Raw genomic sequence first — 17,411 nt, 5'->3', positions numbered from 1 at the left:
ACCAAGCAGCTGATAAACAGTAATTTTGTTCATAAAAAAATCCACTGCAATGTTTTGAGGATGCATCTATCACTGTCATCTTAGAGCTGGCTATACTAATCGTGCAGTCACTGCTCAGGTCTGGTGTAGAGAATGGTTAGCAGGTCTGTCCACCTTTCTCTCATTCCATTTACCAGGACACCAGTAAACACTGCTATAGAAACCCTCAATGGAGATGTTCCCAGTGTATATAATTATTCACTAAACCTTACAAAACCTCTATAAAAGAAGGTCTGGGTCAGTTTCAGGGTAAGTCAGTGGAGCAGAGACTCCAAGCTCCTGACTGTGCAAACAAGCAACATGTTATTATGTTCATCTCCCAGTTAGTAAACCGAGTTTTGGCAAGTGACAGAGACCAGATAAATCCAGTTCTCTCCATCCCCATAAATTCACATGGGACTCCACCCTTACTCTCTGAGAAACTACCTGAACTAATTTGAAAGATGAAATCATATTTACATTAGTAGTTGTTGAACTTGACGATTTCAAGGCGTAAATTGTTTCTCCTGCTAGCTTGCTTATTCAAATTACGTTCATATTGGTAGCAATACAAATACACTAAATATTTGAAGCTATGTGCAAGCACATTCAGTCAATGGTTACTCCCAGTAACCCAGCAAATGACACTTACATTGATATGCTTGTTACCAAAACAGGAAGCCACAGCAGCAGTATAGGGGGCTATAGATATAAAGCTCTCTAGGGCAAGTTCTGGTCATATCTTTACCAGCATTACAGAGCACTGAGCTGTTTGCCACGGCTTTAATTATTATTACCTTCTTTTAGGCTATTTGTAGCTTCCTTCATTTGGTGATAAGCTGTTACAATGCAGTGGTGCATGATTAACTCTGAGAAAAGCTCATTTCCATGATATGATTATGTGTTACAACCAAGTTTGCGAGTTTGACACCCACTCTCATTTCAAGGTCTCTAAGACAACACAATTGCTGTTTTTATCTGGGAGGTTTTCCAGTCTTCTTGTCAACATTTATAGCAGTGGAGTAATTGGCCAGGTTTATTGCTTTCCTCTGTGATGTTTTAAGGGATTAGTCATTGTGGCATCAAATTCTAACGCATAAAAATGGAAAGAAAAAACTTACTAGGTCATTCAGTCCATTTCCTTAGGGCCAATGCAAGACCGTTGTGTACAGTAAATTCCTGGCAATCTGTACAGTCAGGATACAAACAATCCCAGTAAAGGGCATCCCACCTTTTTCCTGGGAAGGCTGCACTACAGTTTAGCAAATCTCACTCTAAGGATGTTTTTCCTGACATTCAGTCTGTGTTTCTTTCCATTCCTCCTAGTTACAACCCTTTTGTTTTGCACTCATTCATTCTTAATTACCATTACTTAATGACTGATTTATAGCCAATCATATACTTAGCTTCAGCTGGTTTTCAACAAATCCATTAAAGGCAGGAAATACTGACAGCAAACACCTACCTTCTTCCTTCCCCAAAAGATACTTTTTAAGTGTTTCTGTTGTGCTATCATTTGTTGCCAATAAATAAGATATGCTGAAAAATGTCTGGTTTGGTATATATATAGCACCAGGAGAATGAACAAAATTCAGGATGTTTGTTCTATGAAGTTTCATTTTATTCTTTAAAGTCTGGTTTAGAAAATTATATGGGACTGTAAGCAAGCCTAGCTGTGCAGAACACCAGATGCACAGGAAGCGGAGAAAACTCACATGCACCAACTTTAAAGGCTGGTATCTTGACATGACAGATCTTGATGCTTCCTTACAATCAACTTAGGCAAAGAAAAAAAAAAAAAAAAGCAACAACAAAACTGGAAGTTCCTGACACAGAAGACAACACACTGAAGGAAATGAATAGAAAGGGAAGTGAAAAGGGAAATTCAGGTAATTTAGAGGCAAGAAAAAAAAGAGCGGGATGGTGCTTTCTAGGACTCTTCCTGCTCTTGTGAGATGCTTGTTGATGTTTATAAGTTTAATTCTTTTTAATATATTTTTGCATCCAAACTACAACCCTATTCTGCTGACATAGAAGTGCTTTGTATTTTGTTTGAAAACAATTAAAACGTCTCCAATTTAAGCAGGAACATTTTTTACCAGATGCATTTGCTATACCAGTACTTCTATAAGACTTCACACTTTAAAAAGACCTCTAAGTACTACTCTAAATACTACTCACTCTAGTGCAAGCATCAACAACAGACTGTAGCCTAATTCTTGCAATGGATTTAAGACAAAAATCTCCCATCATGTTAAATAACAAACAAGTATATATACTGGGCTTTGCAGTTTGTGAAGTATCTATGTACATAAAAATGATTATGAGAAGAGCAAAAAAACCACCAGTCCTTCATTTCTGCAAGAATAGCGCTTTGGTTAGCCTTGCTGTTAAAGAAAAATAAGTGAGTAACAAAACCTACAAGGCAGAACATATTCAAAGAGCCAAACAGATGTACTTCGTCTCTGTGGAGGAAAAAGAAGAAAACACCCAAATAAAACACCAAAACCAAACCGAAACCACATACTCTGCTTAGGGTTTACTTCTTTTCCTCATTAATTCTAAATTTTTTGGGTTCCTCCCTGATAATGTTGCACCTTATCAAGCTTCAATTTGGAGAAGTGAATGCTTCTACAGCAGAAAACATACTGCGGTCTATTTGAAGTCTTTTTAGTGAAAACAGAAATTCAAGGTCAGACCTGTGTTCCTTTAGACAGATACATGGTTGATATTGGCTGAAGACCAGCAGGAAACAGACTGCAAAGTATACAGTTTCCAACAATGGTTAGGAAATAAAAGGTGTAGTATAAGATTCAGCACAGATGCCAGAATTTACAATATGGTTGTTCAAATGTATGAAGAATGTCATACATCTATCATATCTAGAAATCAAGCAGACAAAACCTGTATCTGTTTTACAATATATTAATATCCAGAGGAAAAAGCAAAACACATACACCAAACATCAACTGTCAAAATTTTGCAAAAAGGCATAAAATCCTTCTCAGATGTTGTAGAGACTGTAGAAAGATATAACACACATGTCCAGAAAGGACCAGCATTTTTAGAATTAACTTTATCAGAATATAACAAGTACTACCATGCAGAGGGAACACATTACGGTAATGTAAAAGAGGTTCTGTATCATATATATGAGAGGAAAAAAGACATCAGGAGACACACATTTTATTTTTCACGTATACTCCAAGTGCAACCTGATGTTCTTAGAACTGTTAAAGATACTAATGTCACTTAGCTTAGGGGCATGGAAAATTACTGGGTTTTGTGAAGCATTCTGTAATCCCTTGATAAAAAACACGACATAAATCAATTATAATTCTGTGTGCATCGTAATCAGCACATATAAGTACATACCTGGCACTTGTTTAGATTCTCTAATTTCTTTTATATCTTTAATATAGAGTCTTGCAAATGCAGAAAATACAGGATCCATCCCCCAGTGCAGAGAAGGTGTCTCTTCTTCATACTTCCTGATTTCAGACTGCATTCAAAACCCACACTCAAAACCTGAACACAGAAGAACCTGTAAGAGTTGTTCACATGTTCCAACTGAATGAAAAAATAGCTTGTGATTTCATACACAATAACCAGCAGAGCTGATGAAGACACAAAGGAACTTATCTAATAATACAATGTTATCCTTGTGTCACTACATGAAATATTCAAAGTATCAATACTGATGATTTACTCTTAAGTACTGAGACAGGACAGCAACAGCATTTTGCCCAGCTCCTTCAAATGTAATAGAATTTCAGGGATTTCTCCTCTGTGGAGCCATAAATAGAGAACCAAATAAACACTTTTTTAGAAGAGCAGGATTGCGGGATACTAATTGGTTACTTTCTGTTCATTCAGTTACTTTTCTCCCCTCTCATTCTCTTTCTCTTCCATAAAATAATTCTCCTCACTGTTCATCCTGTGCTTTATTGCAGTGGTGTGGGAGGCTTATTTTATACAAGACAAAGCCAGTCAGCCCTTCTTGTTTTGGGCATACCTTCTCCAGTAACTTTGTAATTATTACTTTCCCCTTTTACTGCTTCAGATTTCCCTGTTTAATGTCTGCTATCTTCTGCCATTACCACGGCCAATTCTTTGCTTATCACAGAGCTAATGTCAAAAACCCCAATACTCAATTCAGGAAGGAACTTTGTAGAGATTTGGAAGCTGAATATACTTATTAGCTTCTCCTGTATGGATAGCTAAATTGTTTAAAGCTCTGCAGGTCACCCTTGAAGGGGTGTCAGCCACTTAGAGCTGCAGGGCAAAGCAGACTGATATTGAATAGTGTGTAATAGGGCTGAGATTTGGCAGCTACAGTCTCCTGAGAGGGAGCAGCTCCCTGCTACAGGTTGCCAGTGATCTCTGTAGTCCTCAGGAGACACTTTCAGCTACTGATGTGGAGGTAGCACACCTTGAATATCACGAGAGCATCTTGCTTCTTCAAGAAACAACAGAGCTCGCATTTTGCATGATTTCTGTTTTCACACTTAATGTTTAATTTGAGGCAGGAAAAGAGTGTAGCACTACATGCTACAGCATTGCTGACATCTAAACTGGGAAAAGAGCTGCAGATGACAACTATATTAATTTCCAATTTTTTTTAATTATTTTTTAAAAAACAACACATGTTTAGTGATATTTCAACCTTCCTTAGACTGGTCATTTGTTTTGTGAGATGTTGAAAATACTTGATTTAGTCAGTTCCACCCATCACTTCACCTTCAAGTAACAAACTATTTAGTTTTCTTTACACCCCAACTTATGTCTGCCTCCCCACTACAGGCAGCTTTTCCCAATATATACCTTTTGCACAGGCAATGTCTACTCAAATGTCTCACCATCCGTTTCTCACTCAAGCCTCCCCATGAAGCATGCTTTTTCTGCTGCTGAACTGCAGGCATCGCTCAGCAGAAATTTATAAACTAAGCTGTTAACTGTATGATCTTAATAATATAAAGCTGCTATTCCTCCATATGGCAGTTCTCCAGTTGCTTGCTATAGTCTATGTCAAATTTAGACCATAAACTTTCCCAAGCACACACATAGCTTGAACCTGTATTTTACTTAGCATGATGATTTTCATAACAATATTAGTCTTCCTCATCCCTCTTTTTGTTTGCAGTGTCTTTTTGACACTGTATTGAATGTATTGAAAAATACATTTAGCCCAACAAAAGGTCATGTCGAATGAGAATCTACACATCAATTGATAAACATACACACTATACTCAATCAAGGTTAACAGATAATTGGTTGGAAAAAAGAAAACCGCTGCTGGTCAGTGTCATCCTGCCTCCTATCCACAAACAGGAACTTTCAAGATATAGTTTTGTCCTTAGTAGTGCTGCAGTCCCCAACTATTCACTTTTAGCGGCACTTTTCCCCTGACAAGAAACATGGATACAAGCAGAGCCTTGTTTGCCAAGATCATCTTTTATACAAAGTAATATTCCATTCTGCACCACGCCTCCCAACTGAACTCATGGTTACAGATTCTGTCACAGGTCGGCACCATCTTTTCTCTTAGACAGATGGCAGACTGAGATAACAAGCCAAAAAGAGAGAACTGGGTAACAAGCATGTAACTTCTTGTACTGTGTGTAAAAAGCCACTCATTGGAGTAAAAAGCAGAAGTCACCCCTGCACCTGTGTACATCTGAGGGGAAATCAATGAAGCAGTGTCACTGGAGATTAAAAATACCTGCATTTTGGTGTGTAAACAGCTATCAAGCCTGAAATGCCCAACTGTTAACAGATCGATAGCCAGAAGTCCAAACACCACCTCTAGCCTCAATGAAACATCTCCCCAAGTCTTTTAATGCTTCCCTGTCCTGAAGGGAGAAGGATTTCTGCAGCAAAAACTCTTTTTCTCTCTAAGTAACTACTGGAAGTCAAATATCAAATTCTGGAGCTTCTTCTAGCTCCCAGGTCTTGACAAAAAGTAAATCACACTCCCAGTGCTATGAAGGCGTCACAAGATTTCCCCAAGTCCACAGGACAAATCTGAAGTCATGACTTACAGACACTCCATCCACACCAGGCTGGAACAGTGAAACCGTACTGCAGCCACCCACTGACTTTCGACACTGTCTGACAGGCATACGAAGAGCATTCTGCAGCGCAGCCTCCCCTTCCTGCTTCATGGTCCCAAGAGCCCTCCCAACCCCTGCCACTACCCAAAACCAAGCCCATCTTCTCTTCTTCCCTCCTAAGTAGCCAGTCGGTAGCCACATTTGAATAATGACCTGTTTAAAGCCAAAAGCTTGTGGCCCACTGGGAGGAAAAGATATTTACTGCTTCCTGGACTGCTTGTCTCCACACACTCCTATTACCAGTTTAGTTTTCTCATGGTGTTAATAGCAGTGGTCTTTGTGCTCCTATAGCAAAGGAAGATGTTAAGTCAGAGAAGCAACCCTTTCCAAAGTATCTATTTTTCAGTTAGTTTCCAAGCTTGTTTCAGGCAGATTGATAGTATTAGAAAACACAATTCTTACAAGGCAGATAAAATTCTTCCAATCAATTTTTCTTTTGCTATATAATAGTATTTTCCCATAACATTTTCTTAAGTTGGCACAGGAAGCCTCTACATCCCAGGCAGAATATCCCAGGGGTTAATTAATTAGTGAGTCATCCTGGCAAAAGTGGAACTTGCCATTATGCCAGAAGTGTTTCCAGCACTTAACTGGAACCATTGGTGATATGCTATCTGCAAGGAAGATAACAGCTACCCTGTACAATGAAGATCCAAGGGGCAAATAGCAGGCATTGTGGAGATGCACAGCATTATCATCAGTGAGAACACAGATAGCTAACGAGACAATTCTTAACAGATATTATACGTACAAATGTTTAAGGATTAAACTAGCTTTTGCTAAAAGACAGTGATAAGGCTTAGCAATACAAACAATACAGAGTCCTAGCAAAAGGTCATCCCTTTCTGCAACTTATTTTAAATGCAGCGTAATGACCTTACATTTGCTGTAGTGCAAGGAATTCAATCCTGCCGCAGGAGAGAAAAAAGGCAAGAGAAGCATCTGGTCCATAAGTTTATAAGATATCTGTATTCTATTTTGACCTCTGTATAAAATAACTCCAAAGAATGGTTATAAAGGCAAAAATAAAATTAAGTTCTGCTATGTGGACCACTTCTTGGGAAAACAACTCTGTTTCAAAGGCAAAAATCTAAAGTTTACAGAGTAGTTATCTAAGTACAAATAAACAAAAAGCATCAATTTATTAACCTGTTAAAATAAGGTTGTCTCTTTCACCTACAGCTATCAATGACAGCTTTCCTGACTGTACTGACAATTAAACCAAGTCCATAAGCCTCAGAGTTATCTTGTGAGCTCAGCAAGGTATTATCCTAAAAGGGAAATAAGGGAAACCAAGGAAAATTGGCAGCCTTCCCAACACTTCCACCACCCAAAACCAAGCCCATTTTCTTTCTTCCCTCCCAAGCAATCTACCTGGTAGCCTTGTTAGAATAGTTCCCCATTTAACATCCAACCTGGCCAATAAACTTCTTGACTCCTCTTCCCGTGTTCACCTTGTATCTTTTTAAAAAATGGTAAATGATTAAGAATTGGTGGTCTTCCAATCCCAGTGAAAGGAAAACTCTGAAGAAGAGTATCTGTTTTAACATTTCCTGTAGTCTTTTCTCCAAGTGTGATTAACAACCACAGCTCTTGGAGAAAATTCTTAGTTCAAGATGAATCGTTTGGAGCCATTGAAAATGTATCTTGCCAGCAGTTGTCTGCAACTACTAGCAGACCACTGTAAAGATTCTCAAGTCAGCTGTGAAGCAGAAGCAGAGAATATTTACCCACCAATATAGGCAGCTTAAACATCCTACCAGGCATTCACTCTTCTATAGTAGTGCTGATGATTTAACAGCTGAGGAGCTGCTTCCTGTGTAAGACCTGCCAACCCAGTGCACTAAAACAATGTAAAGTCACCATTGGTTTACTTGAATAAATCAGGCTACAAACTGTGGCTGTTAAAGAACTGCTTCATGGGTCAGCCATCCCTGCCACAGAGAAAGCAACTTGTGGAAAGAGGAGCAGAGTCAACAGCTGGATTTTGTAAAAAACTCTCTCATCTGAATTGAACTCATATGTGTTTCAGTCAACACCCTTACGTGAAAAATGACTGTTATTCAATTCTTCACGATCAGCAGAAGCAATTCCAGCCTGAGAAAGCTAAAAACATTTCTTTAATTAAATATGGTGGGTTTAATTACCCAAGGCCACATAAAACATTTTAAATTAAAAACAAACAAGCCCAGTATCTTATTATACAAGTAGAACTTAGTGAGCTTGAAAGTAAAGCCTTTGGTTACAAGCAACATGGAATAGATTCTAAAAACAAAACTCACCCATAGACTTTTTACAAATACATAATTAAAAGAAAGTTTTCAACAACAGTGACAATACTAAAATACATCACTGAGACCAAAATACATCACTGAAGGAGAAAAAAGGCTCCTGAAAAGACGATATCAACTTTACAGCTGTTTGAAAACTATCCAACCCTAAAGATAATGTCCGTTTGGATACACTTCCTACCTGATGATTCTATTAAAAATCAAGGTAGGGTATGCACTTTTAGTCTTTCCTAATAAACTACCTTCTGCTGCTGCTCATGCAAAGTCCTGTAAGTTCAGATGCTACATGCTGCAACAAGCATCAGTAAGGGCACTGCATGTCTTGTAGGTCTTACATACAAGGCAACTACAATTCCAATTTAAAATAATTGTTTTGAAATGAACTAGAACTCCTCTGTACTTCCAGAAGTTTAGCAGTTCCTGAGATGTGACTTGTACAAGTGTTAACATTTTTCTAACCTCCTGAGATAACACATTTACCAAAAAGAATTACAGAATTTTTCTTAAAGATACTGCTTGAAATTTTAAACAACATATGTCTTTTAGACATAGATATTAGATTATATTACAGTACACTTCCCCCGGCAAGGGAAGATGGTGCAAGACAAAAGACCCATCGTCACAAACTTTAGCCAGTAGGGAATCTATCATCAACATCAAATGGTATTGCCCACAATGCCTATAATAATCAGGATATAGATAGGAGGAAAAAAAAGTGCCTTGTTTTTTCAAGAAACTGACACCACTACTGTGTAATAGTCTTCCAGTGAAGTTGATGTCTCCATGTCATAACTTGTAATGTATTTCCCTCTCTGTTTTTTTCCTTTCCAGAGCACTGCCTAGAAATCCTTCTGGACAGGTGCATGTGGCTGCAGGAGACCAGACAGACTGGCTTCTCCAACATAAACAGTCTTGGAAGGAAGGGGGACAAAGCTGGCAGCTCTAGGGTGCCTTCTTTGGCATCACAATTTGGTTTATATGCAAGTTAAATTTGTAACTATGTTTTGGCACCCAATTTTCCAAAAGCATGATTCTGGAAAACTGACAAGGAAGTGTGCAATGAAATAAACAGTAGAAGTAGCTCCTTCTGATCCTTGTCCCATGTATTAGTCACAAGATATTTTCCTATGTATCAAGAAATCAGCAAACCACTCAACAGACCAGTAAACTAGCTCTATATGTTTGTCACAGACAGATGTAAGCTCACCGTAAGTAAGGTAGCAGTAGTCACTACTGATATTCAGAAAGCTTCACTTGCTATATATATTTTAAAGCTATTGGATAATCATGCTGAAGCACATTCTTCAACTAATTCTCTAATCTGTCTTGAGTGAGGGCAGGAGGAAGTCTATGAAGATGATTAATTCTCTCTGAAAGCTCTTAATCACCCACAGTGTCACCAGAATGAGCTGAGCTGCTGAAAGGACATTCTTTCACTGGTAAAGAAGGTTCCCAGTTATTAGTGTGAAATAAAAACAAACAAAACTAAACCTAAATTATTTCTTATAAGTAAGTTTGCTGCTTGGAAAAACAGCAGTATGGATTCTTTAGTAGCAAACAGGTTCTTGGCAAAGGATTTTTTTTTTTTGTTGTTATAGATACATGTAATTTACTGATCCAACATAATGGAGTATTAACTCATTCAAGTCAACTAACAGAGCAGAGAAAATAAAACGCAATTCACCCCAGCTTAAGGCAACACAGCTAGCTTTCCTACTTTGGTATAGCAGTATAAAATAAATTTAGTGCCACTTCTTGAATGAGCATTTTAAATTTTCAGAAATTTGGGTAGAAGTGGCAAGCATTGGTTAAAAGTTTTCTGAAGCTGTTTGGCCTGTGAACTCCACAACAATGCTGACTCAATTTCTAGAGACAAGTTTTCCTGTCCATTTCTCTCCCTCCCCTTCAAATTAGTTTATGCATCTGGTGTAAATTAAAACAGCCTCTGGAATGAGATCAGAATTTATACGAATATTCACAGCACAACACAACACTCCATTACAACCAGAGACTTCAAAATAATTAACCTACCATTTGGTCTAGGTACACAGTTGTAATAAAGTTTTCAAAATATTCCCAGTACACACCAAAACATTAGATTATGACAGACCTGCTTAACGTTCTGAAATCAATTTAAATTTTTCCTTGCTATACAAGTGAACCTTTTAACTACATCAGAACACTGTGAGGCTGTGCTTGAAACACGGTGTCCAAATAGCACTGTTGTTGGTATATACAAAATAACTCAAATCAGGCTTTTTTTGAAGCCTCAGATCCAACTAGGGCAATCATACATTTTGTGAGCATAACTCATTTTGAGCTCTTTTGGAAGGTTGAGTCCCAACTTACTGTTCTTAGAAAAACACATATAGTTGGCTTGACACTTTTCTATCTCCATTTCTAGACTGGCTGCGTTTGTTCCTTGTTTGGTTGGGATTTTTTATGCTTTACACAAAATTATTAATTTCTCCTCCAAATAAAGACTCATCATGCTTCCTGTCTGAAGGCACTTTTGTAGAAAAAACTTTAGACATTCCAAAAGACAAACCTGTGCAAAATTAAAGGCAGCAGAAAAAAAAGAATTGAGACTATATACATTATTACAGTATCCTTTTTTTCCTGAAGGAAGTTTGGACTATCATCCCACATAAGAACAAAGCTTTTCTTATGCTTTTCTAATGCTCCTCACAAAGGTCCTCTCAGCCAACATCTAGGAAAAGTATCAAAAGGATGAGGGTTTTTGTATCAAAAATGGCACAAATCACAGCCTGACATTCTCTAAATTTCTTTAATAACTGTGTCTCCTTTCTGAGGACTAGAACTTTTATACTTGAAATCAATCACAGGATTTTGGTCACACCCAGGCTGCTCTGACCTACAAAACCAAGAAGGTGCATAATTTGTTGATTTCTTAAGACAAATTGTTCTGCACAATCTCTTACACTGCATTCTATGAACTTTGAATAATCTGAAGAGTAGTTTCTTCAAAAGCTGGCTCATCATCCCTTATCTTCAGCTGCTAAATTCTATTAGGAGTTGTTAAAAATCCAGAGACTTTGTCCTCTATTAACTTTTGGGTTAGCAATTTTTGTAATTCTCTGAGGACGTTCTGAAATAATGAGGATCTTACAGATGCTCCCTCTGAGGTCTGTCCAAAATCTCATCACTGAGAGCTGCTACAGGACTGATACAGAACAGACCAAAACTGTTCAGGAATACCTGTCCTGAGACATGAGAATCTTCTTAATGGCTTCCTTTCTATGGAGCGAAGAAGGCTAGACTTTGCTAATGATGATTTTTGCTCACCTTTAAAACAGGAAGGCAACAAATGAACGTAATACTATTAAGATTCTTGAAAGAAAATACTTCACCAATGACTGTGGCTGCAACTTCTTACATTCCCTACATGAATCACTGTCACAGCTAATATAATGAAGTCACTACTATTTCCAACTTCTTCATATGTAAAAAAAAAAAACAAAAACAAACCAACAGCCTTTTGTAAACAGATTTAAGTGTCTCCTTAGCTGCATCTGAATAGATGCCACTCCCTATCTCATGCTTCTGAAAGCAAGGCACTCCTGTATACTGCATCCAGGAAAATATATTGTAGCTCAGCCAGAAGCCACGGGAATTATTTTTCCTATAGGTAATTTTATTTTCTGCTACAGAAAATTCAGTCCACTTAATGTAATGGGCTTTTCCGTCGTAATCCATAAATATTGTGCGGTATAATCTAATACATAATTTTGCAGATAAGATGTTAGATTAAATATCTTTTCTATAAAAAAAAATATTGTAGAGTACTCAAGACAAAAAGCGCATCACATCACAATACTCTGTTTTCTTATAAGCAGGTCCTAGTGCCCGAAGTTTACATATACTATTGTTTAACACACAATAGCTGCTGTTTGCCTTAACAATTAACACATTATTACAGCTCCACACATTGCTGCTGTACCAAGAAGAGATCCTACATAAAACCAAATTCTACCTTACAACACACAGTAAACTATTCTTTTGCCTCAAAAATGAGAATTACACAATTGCTTATAAAAATCTAGGTAAAAAGAGAAGAACATTATACATACAGAAACTGTTTGAAACATGATTGTAATATAAAAAAAATAAGATCTTTCAATGAAAAACTGCTGTTTTCTCCATAAAATCAGTTTATATTTTAAAGTTTAGTTTTGCATTAATAAACAGTTGGTATCTAACATTCTAAATGTTATTTCCCCTTTTTGCTAGTAGACACGTCTCCAATGTTATCCCACTGCAAAGTCTCTCTTTGGGATATTACTAAAGAGTCAGTAGTTTTCAGTGCTATCTTTTTGTCAGATTGTCCTTTTTTATGTGTGTGCGTGTGTGTCTGTCCGCAAGATGTTTCCTACTTTTCAGTATGGTATATTTTTAATAATAGTTGTAGAAGATATAACAAACTTTCTGCTTATGCTTACCCCATAACCAGGACTGGGTTTGCTGGCTGGTTGGCCAGCCATAATAAAAAACAGATTTAAAAATAACTCATTTTCATATTACAGAACAAGTTATTCAGTCCCAAGATTCCAGAGCTGATCAGAATCATAAGAGACACAATGGCCATTCTGGCAAAAAAGGTTCCTGGCAAACAGAGGAAGAAATTCAGGATTTGCAGCAAGAAAAGCAGCAATACTTGCGGGGGTTTTGTTCAGACATTTTTTGTGCCAGTATTGACTGAATGCAATACTGAGATGCAAAGCTATCTTTATCCCTTAATAAATTTCTAATCCTAGCTGCTATGTGAACTAATGCAAATTTGAAAGCCACAAACAAAAAGAGCAAATCAGCTCATGACTGCTATGCAAGAGGAAAAGGTCTAATTACCATCTGGAGGAAAGACAAACATGGTGAAGCATTTGTAATACATGCTTTCATGTGACTTAACTAAAACTTCTAATAGCCATCAGATGGAGAGGGCTCTGCAAGTTTTAAATACTTTGCCTTGTGTTCATTTACAGCTTTGATCAAATACATTTAACTTTAAATTAAACATAATTTCAGATTATTAAAATTGTTAGAAAGAATACAGCATTATAACAAAGAGTAGTAGTAATTCATTCATATATTATTTTAAAAGAAATAAATACTCTACATAGACTTATTCATGTGTGGTTCTGTGAAAGATTATTATAGTCATCAAGACATGGAGAGAAAGAGTTTTTTAGACGAACTACCGTATTAAAAAAATGCAGCTACACACTAATGCAGCTCAATATTTTAGTATTACCTGAACATTCCTATAAAAGAAGTTTTTCAGTTAAATACAAACCAAAATTTCCAGTCTTCTGGAAACATTTTATCATGAATGAGGACCTGAAGTTTTTAATTGCATTAGTCAGTTGATCAATAGAGAGAATCAGCTATGTAAGTTTAGTTGTTGTTGACACTCCACTAAAATCTGAGGTTTGCTTCTCATTCAAGTATAAAATCACAACTTTCCCCTCCAATCATATATGACTAAGTTTCTAAATATGTCTTGAAGATGGTTTTCTTGGAGGCTAACTGGAAATGATAGAAAAACATATTTCTTTTTTACAATAACTTCATTGAAGTTAACAAATTAAAGCTTGAATGCCTTTGACCTGATATGTTTTCAAGAAATACTCTTGTACTATTTGTTGAAATATCCGATCCTTATTCATGATTCCTGTATTTCTGATGATTTCATGATTGCTTTTTCTTCTGGCATTGGATTTCAGATAAAGCCTATTCAATAAAGCATCGTCAGTTCTTTGGAAGCATTCAGGTAATTTGACAACTTTCATATTTGCTCTGTCATCATTCCCAGAGGTGTTGCCTGATATCAAGAGAACTGCACTCCAAGAGTTCCACTAGCAATGGTATTTCCATAGGTAGGAAGAACAAACCCCATCACATGTTTCCAGGACAACTCACCTCACACAGTTAAATACTGTGTGATAAATATAAGTATCTACAATAGGAAAGAGTAAACTGCCCTCTGAAGATACCTTTTCCCACCGACTACTGAAAAATCTAGACCAATTTTGACTAAATACAGATTTTTCTGAAGGCAAGATTAGATCAATCTTACTCCTAAACATTTTTACACTCTATTTTCTTACTGCAAACATTAAGTAACACCCTTATATGCTGAAGCTTCCAAATGCCACATGTTTCTATGGCAATTCTTTGATTAACTGGTCCTACAGTATGCATTTAAAAAACAAAACAAAACAAAAAAAACCCCACCCCCCAAAACCCCACCTCATGCAATGTATATTTTCCAGGTTATTTATAGCATCCTGAGCATTGATTCTGGCTAATGAAACGTGGGCAAGCTCTTGAACATCTAACCTCTGGTACTATAATTTTTTCCTGTTTGTATTATATATGACTGAACTACTCCTGTTACTCATATCAGAAAGGCTCGTAAAATACAGAGCACAAAACCGAGTCTCTTTTTTCCTCCTTTGTTAATATAGCTTTAAATTTGAAATGCAGAACAGAAATACAAGTCTTTAAGCTACAGATCTATCAACTGTACATTTAATAGAAGGACTTTCAAGAGTGCTATATACAATATGGTCTCCCCTCTCAAGGCTTCCAGCGAACGGGTAACATGACTTGATTCTCCTTGGAGGAAAACGTAAAGCCTTTTAGGCTATCCTCCTACACCCTAAAGAAATAAAAGTATCTTTTTTAGCCCCCTTTTTTATTTCCTTCTTTGCCTTGTCATAAACACAGGTTATTAAGTACTACTAGCTCCTCTGTACTTCCCACCACTAATTAGAGCATTAGGTCACAGGAGTCAGGTACAGAACAACAAGTGTAGAGGGGTCACAGAAAAAGAACAAAAAGTTAAAAACTTGGCATGTACACAAAGAAGACTGAAATATCAGAGGGAAGAAAAGGAATATCTTTAAGGTCAATATACAAGATTGGAAGAGACTGAAAACACCATGGTTTTGAAAAATCCACTGAATTGAGGTGCTCCTATGAGGAGGCAACACATTTACAACAGTAGGAGGAAAGATAACTGATGATGAATGGGAGAAGGGAGAAAAAGGTCAGGTACAGGAGAGTCACCAAAATTTTTTCATAAAGCCTGAAGGACTGAGTGAAGTTAGTTAAGCTATGATGGTACAAGGTGAAGTATTAGAATTTAATTCCATAAAATCCTGAACTCCAAGGAAAAAGGAGTCAGATTCAGAGGAAAGCAAGACAGCTTTTGGAAATAACTTCAGATACTGAAGCTGGACACACAAGTTCTTAGCAAAAACCAAGAATGCAAAGAGGACAAAGTTAAAAAGGAAAGTAGGGTGTTAACTAGAAGAATCTAGAATTTACAGTGGTGCTTAGAACTGAAATGAGTCCAATACAGCAGAAAACGTAACTTCGAAAACAGAACAGAGTGGGAGTGATGGTTTGTGGAAAACACCATCATATAATTGGAAAATATCAATGAAAACACCACATACATAAGAAAACAGAAGGGACAGTGCTGAGTGCCAAAGGTGACAGACAGACTAAGATGGATGAAATGAGAATAATACCTCAGATTCAACCACAAACAAGCCACCTGTGACCTTAGAGCAGTTCACTGAACTCAAACGTCAGAAAGAAGATTGGAGGAGATCAGTGAAAGCGTGGGTGGACAGAAATTCAAGACAATATAAAAGTATACCATTAAATATTTTGGAAGAACTGAAGACAGGATGTAGGACTGTAGTGAAAGGGCAATATATGCTGTGAAGAACATGTTTCAAATTAAATTTCTGAAGCAAGTGTTTATTTTCAATGAAGACAAACTGATGCAAAACAGTGTAAATGAAACAGGAGTAGAAGACAGAGGGAATTAGGAACAGCAGCAAGTGTAAGCAACGATGTCAATGGGAAAGGATGGCAATATTAAGCAGCAGAAAGCATAAAGGAGACTTCTAAATCTCAGACAGATAAAAAAGATTGCAGTAAAGAGTTACACCTATTTTTAAGTCAGTATATTTGATGCATGACCAAAATAGTTCTTTAACATCTTTACTCTGACATTTTAAGGAAGTACTGAATTTTCAAAATGCATTGCATTAAATTCCTGAAAGAGAAATTTTAATGTACTTATAGCTCACTTTTACCTTTTTATCCTCACCATTTGGAAACATTTACAGTTGCTAAAAACTCCTGCTACTAAGAGAAAAAAAAACAAAACAAAAAACAAACAAAGCACAAGCCCTCTCCAAACAAAAAAACACAAACAAACAAACAAACAAAAAAAATCACACTTCATACAATCTCCTCTATACCAGAAAGTCAATGCAAATTGGGAAGGATTTGCTACTAGCACTTAACCTTCACCTTACAGAGTTTATTATTAGGATTGAGTAGCAAGCTGTAAATCTAAAGTGTAAGAAAAAGGGGAAAATTGAGACAGAGGTACAGTTTTCCTTTCAGATAAATGTTTTTTATGTTGAACTAGTTGTTAAAGAGTGCAAAAGAGTTAAAAGCAAAACTTTTATCCCTATATTAATTGCTCTTTTCTTGTGCCAGCTTTTCATTTCATATCTTCAACATACACGAATTAAAAGCTCTATGGAACAGGAAGATTATCTTTGTAAAAGTCTAAAGCAATGCATCTGTAGTACCTACTAACATTTAGTCATTGGTAGAATGACACTACTGTCCCTGTTCTGCTCTGAGTGAACCTGTTTTATCACACACATACGTTCAAAGCAAACCAATACATTATATAGATGCTGTATGTGAACTGTTTACAGTCAAAAGTTCATTTATCAATACAGCTGAGAAAAAAACAGCCCCTAGTACCCCTCTGTACTTACTGCCAGCCAGCCTTATTAAGGCAGCAGAGCTCAGCTCAGCTACATTTGTTCACATATAGCTCAAGAAATTTTCTTTTAGTTTTGTATTTATTTCCAGTTATTATTACAAACTCTGACATACATCCCCACCCATCACTCTCCCTGCTGCCCTATGA

The 17,411-nt window shown here is 36.9% G+C and overlaps 1 protein-coding gene across 1 annotated transcript in view; it reads right to left on the bottom strand.

Annotated features, from left to right (window-relative positions):
- Positions 1-17,411, bottom strand: part of STN1 (STN1 subunit of CST complex) — a 42,941-nt gene that overhangs the window by 23,244 nt on the left and 2,286 nt on the right. The window contains exon 2 of the mRNA XM_040607389.1: positions 3,394-3,546. Within this exon, the coding sequence (XP_040463323.1) occupies positions 3,394-3,526 (133 nt within the window). The 5' untranslated portion in view covers positions 3,527-3,546. The remainder of the gene's footprint in view (positions 1-3,393; positions 3,547-17,411) is intronic.

The sequence above is a fragment of the Falco naumanni genome, chromosome 9 (assembly GCF_017639655.2).
Source record: "Falco naumanni isolate bFalNau1 chromosome 9, bFalNau1.pat, whole genome shotgun sequence".
Lineage (NCBI taxonomy): Eukaryota > Metazoa > Chordata > Aves > Falconiformes > Falconidae > Falco > Falco naumanni.
The sequence above is the reverse complement of the archived record's forward strand: the minus strand, read 5'-3'. Positions and strand labels throughout refer to the sequence as shown.